Source organism: Diabrotica virgifera, chromosome 3 (genome assembly GCF_917563875.1).
Source record: "Diabrotica virgifera virgifera chromosome 3, PGI_DIABVI_V3a".
NCBI lineage: Eukaryota > Metazoa > Arthropoda > Insecta > Coleoptera > Chrysomelidae > Diabrotica > Diabrotica virgifera.
This window is the reverse complement of record NC_065445.1, coordinates 185,189,170-185,202,947: the sequence shown is the minus strand read 5'-3', so window position 1 is coordinate 185,202,947 and position 13,778 is coordinate 185,189,170. Positions and strand designations below refer to the sequence as shown.

Sequence of the window (13,778 nt, the reverse complement as noted above, 5' to 3'; positions counted from 1 at the left end):
TTCGTTACTTCATACCAATCGTATTAGAGCGAGTAACGATTATTGTATCTACTTACTTTGATTACTTTAATTACTCTGATTACTTCGTACCAATCGTATCAGAGCGAGTAACGACTATTATATCTACTTTGATTACTTTGATTACTCTGATTACTTCGTACCAATCGTAACAGAGCGAGTAACAACTATTGTATCTACTTTGATTACTTTGATTACTCTTATTACTTCGTACTTCGTGAAGGTCGTTATTATATCGGAATATCTATACAAAATACCTACCTACTGAGAAATACGGTTCTCGATATGATTACCGGTACTCAAATACAAAAGTAACAAAAGTAATCATAGTAATCAAATCATTTTTATCCTTTAAAAACAGATTGGTGAAGGTCGTTGTTATATCGGAATACCTATACAAACCTACCTACTGAGAAATACGATTCTCGATATGATTATCGGTACTCAAATACAAAAGTAACAAAAGTAATCATAGTAATCAAATCATTTTTATCCCTTAAACAGATCGGTAAAGGTCGTTGTTATATCGGAATACAGGGCCGTGCGGTGCTATGATGCGGTGAGGCAGTCGCATCAGGCGGCATCACAAGGGGGCGGCATAATCAGTAAATTAAAAATACAAATTGAACCATTCAATAATTAAAAATATTTATATAGGACCAAGTGTCAGCCGAAAGTATAAATATTATATATACAATGCTTATCTATTTCTATAATTTCTTTGTTATTCAGACATTGAGGTATACGATTTATGGATTTATGTGAGCGCTCATCAAAGGAATTATGAGCTGACAGGGTAACTCTATTATTTTTATATTATAAGGGCGGTGATTGTGGACAGTTTGTTCACTGAAAATATTTGAATATTTAATATTAGTTGCTCTCCAGTAGTTGCAATCGACTGTGTTGTGTTCGCATTTATTCAAATTCAGTTTTGTGTTTAAAAAAAAATCAGGTAAGTGAAATTTATTTGCATTTTTTAAAAGAGAATTGTTTGGGAAATATTTATATTTAACTACTTTCGCTTTGTTATTACTTTATTTTTTACTAAATTCATTTCAATAACGAGTTAAAGAAAGACACAAATTAAAAACTCAATAGGCTATTTATGTAGGTATTATGTTCGGTTTCAAGCAAATTTTGTTGTTTTATTTACTTTATTCAAATACTGTAATCGTATCATCCTATTTTATTATTTGCAATTCTTGTCTCTTCCAGTCCTGATTTCATTTTTATTTATGTTTTATTACAGTCTGTAAAGGGGATGGAACAAGTATGGAACAAAAAAAATTGTCTTGAAGTCAATATAAAAAGAAACACATGCAGAAAGATGAACAAGGGAGAAAATTAAGCGCAATGTTATGAAAGAATTTTTGGTACAAAGGTCTTGTTTAGACGAGCCGTCTACGTCATTTCGTCAATTTGACAAATAAAAATTTAGATTCATCTCCTCTTTCTGGAGAGGAAGAAAAACAAGAAATAATAACATCAGTAGTTCCTCAAGAGCCGGGAAGTAGTAGCAGTGGCTGCCAACAGATATTCAAGAAATTCCTTCTGATGCTGCTTTATGGAATATTTTCAGTATGTCTTCCGAAACACGTCAAATATTAGTTGAGAGGGGTCCATATCAAATTAAAGAATTTTATTTTCCTATTAATAAAGGAAGGTGTAGGAATGAAGGTGTATGAATTTTCATTCAATACTTTCAATAGAAAAAGAATCGGATATAGAGGCAAATAATCTCCTGTCCTAGAAGAATTGCGTGATATATCTATCCCAAATGATACCATATTCCATGAAATCTTTGCCAAAATTAAAGTCAAAAGGGTGAAATTGTAATTTTTGTAAATATTATTTAATGTTAATATCTACATACTTCATTTAATTTAAAGTTTTTTTTGTTTTTAAAATAACAGTTTTTGTTCATTTTGTGTAGTTTAATTTAATAAAAATAAAAGTTAAGTTTCAATAATATTTAAGGGGCGGCATTTAGAAGACTTGCATCATATTGACAATATGTACCGCACGGCCCTGTCGGAATACCTATACAAAATAGCTACTTACTGAGAAATACGATTCTAGATATGATTACCGGTACTCAAATACAAAAGTAACAAACGTAATCATATTAATCAAAGTAACGAATACTGTAAATGATTACTTTATACGAAAGTAACGATTTGTAACGAATAGGTACTCGAAAGTAACTATAATCAATATCACTACTTCGTAGTTCAGATTTTTTTAAGTATTCGCAACAGTCGTCAGTACATTCATATTTTGAATCCGTTTAGTCTTTTTATGTTGCTTCTTATTGTTGCATATTTATTAATGGTGTCCGTTTATATGAAAACCCATCGATTTGTTTACGGAATTAAAAGTTAGTCATGACGGATATTCCATATAAAATAAGATGCTTTCTTGTTATAAAACGACTAAATCTGCATATTCGTGCATTATAGTAAACAAAGTGGGGAATACCCAAATTCTTGTTTTTATAGGTTCTTGGTAGGAATAAAAAGTAACCTGTCCTCCACATACTTAATAATAATTATGCAAGTTTTGAAGTCATGATCATGAACGAACGTGCTGACCATATTTGTTTCTAAGATTAATATTTATTTCAATACACATATAATTGCAGGAAATTTTAACATTTACATGTAAAATACTAAATATAAATAAATTACCCAATCTTCTACAGCTCATTTCCTCATTATTTTTTTATCTAATTAAATTAAACACCAAACGTGCCAATGAGACGACTAAGTCTTACCCCCTTAATCAACTCGTTTAGTTTAAATATAAAATCGGTAATAAAGTAATAATAACGATATAATATTAAAGGATAATAATGGTATTAAGGTTCTGTATTTCGATGAACCCCTGACAGCTACACCCTCAATTTTTTTATATAGCAAAGGGTGAAATCGTCTGGAACTTTATTTAAAAGTTTCCTCCTCCTATATCCCTCATCCTTCTCAAGGATGGGGTGACGTTATGATATTCGACGTATAGTTGCTATAGATTCTTCTTTCTTTTCGCGTGGTGTGCTGCCTCAGACAGATAGTAACTGGTGGTGCCCTCTGAATAGGGATGGGAAAAACCTACCGGTTTTAACCTAAAACAGGTTTTTTACTTCGCAATAACCGGTTTTACCGGTTGTTTTTTTGTCCTGGTTATAACCGGATTTTTCTTTTTAAAGTAAAAACCGGTTATTAGGTTTTTACGGGGATTAGGATTAGGTTAGGTATTATTTTGGATGCCAATCATAATTATTATTCTCAAGTAATTATTCCAAACAAAACCATAATTCAAATTTTATTTTATAAATACAGAAGCAAACTGAAAGTGCAAACTACATCAGTTTTATTATAATATTTCATTGAAAAGGCATTTGTAATCATAATATTTACAGAGGAAGTGATCTGGTTGAAGTAGACGCAAACATCATCTATTTTTCACACTTGACTCTTGACATTGAAAGTGGGTGAATGACTTTTTCTGATCACCAAAAATAATGTTCTGACTATGAATAACGAATTACCGATTACGAATACGAATCTCCAAGGATTTCCCTACGTTTTCAAAACGATACACCCATACAGGAAGTATTAAATGAGTTAAAATGTACCTATTATACAATTACACAAACGTGTTAAAAGAAATACATATGATAAATTTTTTTGATGGTAGTAAAGTAAAAGATAAATTGCATCATCCAATTTATTTTTAAGTAAATTATTTATGTTGAAATTATTTTTTTAAATCCCATTTGAAAGAGTCTGGGAAATTTTTTATAAGTTGAAATGGTTGGGTTAAATTGTATATTATTGCATTATGTATATATTAATCTTACGCTATATATTATATTTAATAATAATCAATAAATATATAATAATAAAATAATAAATAAATATGATAATTGATAGAATAACATGGTTTTATTTAAACTTCTGTTTTATTTATATTGATATTGATTATTGATGTTCTTTCGATAGTACTAATTTTAATCATATTGATATCGAGTTGAGTGGAGTATCGCAAACTAAAGTGCATTGTAAATGTAACATTGTAACCTATTGGATTAAAAAAACCGAAAACCGGTTTTTTAGCCGGTTATAACCGCCAGGTTAAACCGTAAGCAAAAAAACCGGTATAACCGAAAACCGGTGTTTTGTCAAAAACCGCCATCCCTACCTCTGACCATCCGAGTGGCGATCTTCTTCGTATTCTTATACCTTCTACTTGGCTTTCAACTAATAATCTTTCCCTATCTTCTTTTCTCTGGCTATAATATATCCAAAATACCTTAATATTTTTTGGTTGATGATTGTGGTAAGCCTAGGTTTGATGTCTACTCTTATATTATTGAGATATTTCTGCGGTGTGCTGTCCAGGGTACAGGTATTATTCTGCTATATACACACATTTCAAAGGTTGGAATTAGATTTTAGTAACCTCTTAAACAATTGATCGAACTAGAAATAACCAGCCAGAAATACGGAACATATCAGGATAATGCCGTGGTAAGTGGTAAGCCGTTTCAATTCTGAGTATGTACCTACTGTTATCACAAAAAATGGTGGATGCGACAAAGAGGTACGTCGACGCCTACAAAATGGCAGATCAGCAACAGTCAATCTTATTAAAAATTTGGAGATACGATGTTCGGAAAGAATACGAAACTACGCCTGGTACGGACGCTTATCTTTCCCATCTCTACCTAGGATTTAGGACATTTGGGCGTCGCCGTTGCTGAAGAAATTTGGAACATCAAAATGTCAGACTCACGACGGTATGAAACGACGCCTTTGAAATGTGGGTATATAGCAGAATGATACGTGTACCCTGGACAGCACACAGCACTTAATGCACCGATCTCAATATTAGAAGAACTCGACATCAATACTAGGCTTACCACAATCATCAACCAAAATATATTTTGTACACATGGCCAGAAGAAATAAGGTATGAAGAGACATGTAGTTAAAAACAAAGTAGAAGGTAGAAGAACCCGAGAAAATACGTCGTAATAGTCAGGTGTCCCCTGACCATTGCTCATGGTCAGAGGGCACCACTGCCTGGTTACTCTCTATCTGAGAAGTTTGGTATCTCTTGATTTTACAAATAGCTTTACGCTGAACATATTGCGTTTTAAATAAAAGGAAAAGGTATGCTATTTGCATTTGGTTCAAAAGATATTTTGTTTTTCAGTAGGAAAAGATCATTTTATTTTTGAACCACTGGTCTACTACGTTACTATCCAATATAGAGCGTGAATGTCTTCTGTATATCTATCATATCACAGAAAAATCTAAAACTCTGCAAGTAATAACATTATGTCATTCCTAATAAGGCTACATATTTGATACAATTATTATTTTGTAGGTATCAGCTTCACAAAAAATGTGTGTAAAAACTAAAACGCCGAGTATGGGATATGCAGAAACTGCTGAAGCGGTCTTCCAAAATGGTCCTAAAAAATTACGAAAATTTTCTGGTTTTGCTAGGTGAGTAAAGTTTTTATATACATACTAAATACTGATATATCTATATTAAAAAAGGGATATATTATGACAAACTTGTATGCCTACTTCCTTCCGTATTCCCTTGCTGCAGCGCTTCTAATTGTGAACATTGTTTGTAAAAATACACTCCTGGTCAAAAAAATCCTGACACTTGCATTTTTTATCTTTTTTTTTTTAATTTGTCAGTCTATGGTGGTTCTAATAGGGACGAATTAAATATTATGGTAGGGGAGTTCAAGCGGGGATTTTGCAGTTACTCTAGCGCGTCATATTATCATATGGGGAGAAACGTGGTACCCTGCATATGTACCTCTACCATATATATTGGCTCTTAACACAGGGAAGTTCGTTAAGGGGGCCCGAAAAAAATCTATCCTTAAAAATACTCGAAATTGTCAGATTAAGATAAGGTAAGTCAAGTACATGCAAAAGAGTGTATATTTAACAAAATCTGACGATTTGAGCGGGAAGTAAGGAAATGGGCGAGTCAAAAATTTTCACAAAAAAAAGAGAATATTTCGCGAAATGAACGTCAGATCGAAAAACTAAAAAATATGTCTTTAATATTTTTCAAAAGTCTATCAAATGGTACTAAACATGACCCCCCAAGGAGACGGGTGGGGGTAAATTTAAAATTTTAAATACAAACCCCGCGATATTTCGGAAAATGAACATCAGCTCGAAAAACTGCAAAATACTAGTTCAAACTTGAGTAATACCGTCTTAAAGTGGTAGTAATTCTGTAAAATTACGAAGTTTTCAAAAATTACATTTTTTGAGACGTTATCATCTGCATAAAATTTTTGAGATTTTTTTTTAATAAACATCATTTAGTAAGATGTTTTAAAATGTAAGTTGTGCAAATTTGAGAGTTTTATAGGAAAAAGTGTATTAGTTACACATTTTTAAATCATTTTTAAACCAAATTCATATAAGTCTCAATTTCCGCCCACACCGTACTTATGCCTATATATTTTATTTCTTCTTATTATAGCCATAAGATAGCCTAATATTTGTTCTTTCATGTCCAATTTGTAAAATTTCATTTGATCGATAAGTTGAAGAATTATATTAAAATAACTCAACCGTGCACTTCGCCGAACGCTAGCTGACAGTGCGCCCATGTTTATGAGAAGGACTTTAGCTTTATCAATAAAAAATTATGGAACCTATAGATTTAATTAAAAAAATATTTATATAAGGTTTTTTGCAAAATTTTCTGAATTTTTCAATGGCCGAGTCAGCTTTTTTCTAAGATTTATATTTTCGGATTTATTTAAAAAAAAAACAACTAATTTCGCAGATCATTTGTTTAATAAAAAATGAAGCACCCATTTGTGGGGTAGAACTTTTTAATATGTTGTTTATTAAACATTTCTTATCAAATTACAAAAAGTTCTATCTCGTTTGGTTTTTTCCGAAGTCAAAATCTATATTGACTCCCCTATTTCTGTAAATATTTTAATTGTTTCAAAAATGTTGCATGTTGTGGTTTGTTCTTTTTGTAAAATGTATTATTAATAAAAAAATAAAACGGGATAATACCCGAAGGTTGGCTGTATACCATCTAGTTAAATAAAATTTAACATGAAGTAAAACTCCCTAGTGTAGTTGGTATATTTAATAAAAATTCTAAAAAAATTTTAAAAATCCAAACGGATTACGTTCAAAACGTTTTCGGACTTATCAGTCCATCATCAGTGAACTCTCTGTCCTTGCTAAATAGCCACAATGCCAAACACTGGTCAAGATGTATGTTCTAACTACATGGTGAAATCTGTTAAACAATTTGGCTTACATTGGATGCCAACGGATTAGTACTAGGTACATGATGCTCTACTCCATTAATTAAGAGATTTTTTTATTATGAATAGGTCTACATTGAACTACGTTTAAACAATTTGGCTTACATTGGATGCCAACGGATTAGTACTAGGTACATGATGCTCTACTCCATTAATTAAGAGATTTTTTATTATGAATAGGTCTACATTGAACTACGTTTAGTCTGTTTAGACACAGACTAAACGTAGTTCAATGTAGACCTATTCATAATAAAAAATCTCTTAATTAATGGAGCAGAGCATCATGTACCTAGTACTAATCCGTTGGCATCCAACGTAAGCCAAATTGTTTAACAGATTTCACCATGTAGTTAGAACATACATCTTGACCAGTGTTTGGCATTGTGGCTATTTAGCAAGGACAGAGAGTTCACTGATGATGGACTGATAAGTCCGAAAACGTTTTGAACGTAATCCGTTTGGATTTTTAAAAAATTTTTAGAATTTTTATTAAATATACCAACTACACTAGGGAGTTTTACTTCATGTTAATTTTATTATTAATAAATTATTTTTATTTCTTTATTTGCTACATTGTTACATTGATTACCGGATTGATAAAATCAGTAATCGTCAATTTTGTCAATTCAGTCATGGCTTACTTAAAATTTAGATAAATTTAAACACCTAAAATAATTTGCTCTGAAAAATGAAAATATCTCGAAAACCAATAAATTTGGACATAGGGAATGTTATATAAAATTACGGTAATGTTACTTTTCAATAGTGATATAAAATACAGGGTGTTCTATTTAACATTACTGAGAAAATAATGTACTTGCGTTTTGACCCACCCTGTATTTGATATAAAGAAAATTAGCAATATAAATAATTCTTGAAAATTTTGACAATAAATATAAATATATGGTATTAATAAACCATTGCTGTTGTGCTTATTTTTATTTATACAGGGAGTTGAACTTGTTACGATTTTCATACAAAATTGGTTATAACTTTGTAAATACCCTGTATAACATAACAAACCTTTATATTATTGTGATGGAGAAGTTAACAGGACTTCGAATAAATAATAAAATATAGGGTGTTCCATTTAAAAAAAACATAAGTTTGGTCTGCCACTGCATTATCGAACAACCTGTAACATTCTAACTAATTTTGTAATGTGAAGCTCAAAGTTGGCTACAATTTTTGTTATTAACTTTATTGCTATCTATTACTATAGCCGATCCATTGAGCTTTACCCCACTAATCAATCAGCCTGTATTATATTTAGTCCAGAAAGCCACTGCGCATCCGCTAGGAAAAATATTCTAATTCGGATTTTTTGCACAATCTTACTTAAAAAGGACTCCTTTTAACAAATTTGCATGTTGCCAGGACCAAAAAGTGGTCAAAAATTTTTTAAACGTTTTTTTTTGTTTTTTTCCTAAAATTATTTTTTGTGCATGGAGAAAAAGTTTTTTTAGGTTTCTTGGATGATTCCAAACAGAAAAGGTCTTTAGTGATTTTTTCTAAAATTGATAGTTTTTGACATATAAGCGATTAAAAATTGAAAAATTGCGAAATCGGCCATTTTTAGCCCTCAAAAACTATGTGAAAAACTGAAAATTTGAATGTTCCCAAGGTAGGTAGATATTCCTTATACATCGATTGATGAAATCCCGAAGAGTTTTTTGCAATACCATATTCAGAACTCCTTTGTTTTTTAATTGCTAATCAAGCGTGCGCGACACTATTTTCCACCGACAGTATGGTGCAAATGAAAGGAATAAATTCGTTATTTCGTAAACCGGCGACTTTAAGGAAAAATCCCGAAACAGGTCGATTTTTATTTTTAAGTTATGATATTGTGGCATATATGGTATACTAGTGACGTCATCCATCTGGGCGTGATGACGTAATCGATGATTTTTTTAAATGAGAATAGGGGTCGTGTGGTAGCTCATTTGAAAGGTTCTTCAATTCTCTATTCAGTAATGTAATTATTTACATAATTATTTATACAGGGTGTCCTTCTACTTCTTTTTTGTCAAATAATTTAATTTAATAAAAATTTTTTGGACACCCTGTATAAATAATTATGTAAATGATTATATTACTGAATAGAGAATTGAAGAACCTTTCAAATGAGCTAGCACACGACCCCTATTCTCATTTAAAAAAATCATCGATTACGCCATCACGTCCAGATGGATGACGTCACTAGTATACCATATATGCCACAATATCATACCTTAAAAATAAAAATAGACCTGTTTCGGGATTTTTCCTTAAAGTCGCAGGTTTACGAAATAACGAATTTATTCCTTTCATTTGCACCATCCTGTCGGTGGAAAATAGTGTCGCGCACGCTTGATTAGCAATTAAAAAACAAAGGAGTTCTAAATATTGTATTGCAAAAAACTCTTCGGGATTTCATCAATCGATGTTTAAAGAATATCTACCTACCTTGGCAACATTCAAATTTTCAGTTTTTCACATAGTTTTTGAGGGTTAAAAATGGCCGATTTAGCAATTTTTCAATTTTTAATCGCTTATATGTCAAAAACTATCAAATTTAGAGAAAAGTCACTAAAGACCTTTTCTGTTTGGAATGATCCAAAAAACCTAAAATAACTTTTTTCCTTGCAAAAAAAATAATTTTAGGAAAAAACAAAAAAAAACGTTTAAAAAATTTTTGACCACCTTTTGGTCCTGGCAACATGCAAATTTGTTAAAAGCAGTCCTTTTTAAGTAAGATTGTGCAAAAAATCCGAATTAGAATATTTTCCCTAGCGGATGCGCAGTGGCTTTCTGGACTAATTATATGTATATTAAAACATAACGCAAACAGATATAATCCGTACTAAGATAAATATTAATTATTGTTTTATTATCTGTACATTTTCTGTTGGTAGTTGGTATTTTTTTCTACTGGATTATAACGATAAGCAAAAAAACAGATTATTAAATTTATACAAGTGTTACATCCTATTAGATTATTTTATCAGTTCAGGGAAAATCATAATCTGATCCCTATTGTATACCGTGATTTTGAACTGATTAGAATTATTAGTTGTCATTGATTGTAAAAAATCGATAATCTGTCAAGTTTCGTCAATTAATTTATGTCTTCTTATACAGTGTGTCTGCGTAACTTGGAACTATATGGGAAACTTTTTTAATATCAATTTTATGAAAAAAGTTATTCTTCATAAAGTGCTCTGGATAGTCTAGAGTCTAGAACGTAAAATGGTATGTGCAAAAATATAAATTTCGCTCAAGAGTAAAGTGCCTTTATATTTCACAGTATCGAAAATTGTTAGAAGTTGTCTGTAATTAAAAATTATGTTATAATATGCATTTAAAATCTTTTAATTGAAAAATTTTTTTTTTAATTTCCTCAAATTACGGATACCCAACATCAATTTTATTGAAGATAACACCCTTATTATTAATTTTGCGAAAAAGAAGTTATTCTTTATAAAAATGTCCGAATAGTCAAAAAACTACGATGCAATCATATCAATTTTTTTCAATTTTATACGAGGTATGTCAAAAAATATGAATTTGCTCAAGAGTAAAATACCTTTATAGTTCTAGCAACAATATTTCAACTACAAGGATCCAATTGCATATTGAAACATTGTTTTTAATTCTGATCAACTTTTTATTATAACAAATTTCAATATTGTGAAAAATAAAGGTCCTTTACTCTTCAGCGAAATTCATATTTTTAGAAATACCTCGTATAAAATTGACACAATTTAGTATCTCTATCTGGGTTGTTATACTATATATACGGTGACCATATGTACTTATTTAAGTAGGACAGTACTTATTTTTAAATATTGTCCTAATGTACTTTAAAACCTTTCTAAGGACACGCGAATGTACTTATTTTTTCTAAAAAAGGAATATTTTTATGTTTTACTACTTTTAAACAAATTTCTTTGTATACTGTTCCAGGTATTGCAGCTTTTGTGTCTTGATGGTTTCCAATATTTCCATTCTTTTGTTGACTCTTCTCATGACTTCGTTGTTTGTTACAGGCTCGGTCCATGCTATCTTCAGGTACCTTCACCCACAGTTCAAATGCTTCCACCTTTTTAGTAGTTTTCGCGTTAATTGACCATGCTTCTATCCCGTAAAGCAGAGTCGAGAAAATATAACACCTTGGCAGCCTAACTCTCAAATCTTAATTATTTCAGTTCTCTTGCACAAACTACCTTTCTCATTTTATTGAAGTTGGTTCTTGCCTGCTCTATTCGAACTTTGATTTCTTTGGAGTGATTAATTATTGTGCCAAGATAGTTGTAGTTTTCAACTTGTTCTAAAGTTTTACCTTTAATTGTCAGGCTTTTATCATTATTTTGGGTTTTTGATATCCTCATAAATTTAGTTTTCTTGATGTTTACTGATAATCCATATTGTTCTCCATACTCAACTCTCTTGTTCATTAGCTTTTGGAGGTCTTGGAGGTTGTCCGCTATTATGATAGTGTCGTCAGCATATATAATGTTGTTAATTGGCGTTACATTTAGGTACCTTTATTCCTGCTGTTTCTCCCTCAAAAACTTTTTTCATAATTTCTTCAGAGTATGCATTTAATAGTAGTAGTGACAATACACACCCTCCTGTCGCACTCCTCTTTTAATTTCGAACTCTTCTGATGTGTGTTCGTTAATGCGTATGTGTGCCTGCTGTTTTTAATATAGATTTGTTATAATTCAAAGGTCATTGTATTGTAATTGTTTTGCTTTGAGGACGTCCATTAGCTCTTTGTGTCGGACTTTATCGAAAGCCTTGTTGTAATCTATGAAACAGACGTACATATCCTGGTTCACATCCAAGCATCTCTGGATTAGTAGTGTAAATCCAAAGTGGGTTTCTTAAATATCCATATCAAGTGTTTGGTAAATGCGTTTATGAATGATCTTTAAAAACATTTTAAGTGTGTGAGACACCAGGCTTATGGTACGGTGGTCGTACACAAAACTTCACTGCACAAGTGAAACATTTTTACACAAAATGTGTAACCTACCTAGAAAACTGGAGTACAAATTTTCATGAATTTAAACTATTCAAAAGCATAGATCTAAAGCGGGCTCCACACTCTCGGCGAAGTTACTTCGCCAAAGTTGACCGAAGTCCGAAGTACCGTCACTACACACTCGTTCTACTTCGCGAGGAAGTGCGATACCGACAAAGATCCCTTTGACCAGACCGACAGAGAATGGAAGTAGAACGAAGTGAGGCAAAGTTACACAAGGTGGCCGTCTACACTCTCGTACTTGTTGAACCTCGATCGACTTCGGCGAGAGTGTGGAGCCCGCATAAGAAGTGAAATAACATGGAACGATGTTTGTTATTCCCTCGAAGCTTTTAAATTGTATATCAAGGCAACCATGTTAAACGAAGATCAACTCTTTGACGAACTGGGAATTTTGAAAGACGTGGCTACAAGTGAAAAAATTGCTGAGTGGAACAGAGAAGAAAAAAATAGTCAGGATCGATGGCTTAAAGTTTTTAAGTGTGTAGATCAATTCAAACTGAAAAACTTATATTACAAATATTATGCGAATTTATTTTTTGTCTTCCGGGTACTAGTGCGGCTATCAAGCGTTTATTTTCTGTAATAAATAATTATTATTGGACGTCGGAAAAGTCACAAATGTCCATATCCACTCTCAAGGCAGCGATGCTGGTGTACGCAAATTTTGATGAGATTTGTATGAAATGTTTCATTTACTTCAGTCGAAGCCGGACCTTCTTAAATTAATCTTAAGTTCAGAAAAATATGAATGATGCAAAAAACCGGAAGAAGATGAGGCTATTCCAGGTCCCTCATCTAAAAACTCTTAATTACAGGTTTTGTAACTTTTTAAAAGTTAATGTAATGTGTTATGTTTAGTTTAGTTGATATAATTTTTTATGTTTAGCTACATAGTTTATTTATTTTTAATGCCAAAAAGTTAGATTTGTCCAATAACAAGATACATTTTGCGTTTTTAATATATTTTTGTTTTTGTACTTTTTTTTCTTTAAAAAGATATGGTCACTGTAACTATATAGAACTTTTTATAAAGAATAACTTTATTTTGTAAAATTAATATTAACGGAGCTAGAATAATTAAGGGGTTGGGTGTCCGTGATTTGAGAAACATTTTCAAAAAAAATTTAATTAGAAGAGTTTAAATGCAGATTATAACATAATTTTTAATTACAAACAAGTTTTCTCAATAACAATTTTTGATATTGTGAAATATAAAGGCACTTTACTCTTGAGCGAAATTCATATTTTTTGGCCTACCTCGTATACTGTTGATAAAATTTGATATCTGATGACTGCGTCTGAGGTTTTAAACTATGCAGAGCACTTTATAAAGAATGACTTTTTTTCGTAAAATTGATATTAAAAAAGTTTCCCATATGGTTCCAAATT

At 31.3% G+C, this 13,778-nt stretch overlaps 1 protein-coding gene across 2 annotated transcripts in view; it reads left to right on the top strand.

Annotated features, from left to right (window-relative positions):
• LOC114328095 (proton-coupled amino acid transporter-like protein pathetic) overlaps positions 1-13,778 on the top strand; it is a 148,735-nt gene that overhangs the window by 108,150 nt on the left and 26,807 nt on the right. For both annotated transcript variants that reach the window (XM_050645741.1, XM_028276859.2), the window contains one exon: positions 5,410-5,531. In XM_050645741.1, the coding sequence (XP_050501698.1) occupies positions 5,410-5,531 (122 nt within the window). The remainder of the gene's footprint in view (positions 1-5,409; positions 5,532-13,778) is intronic.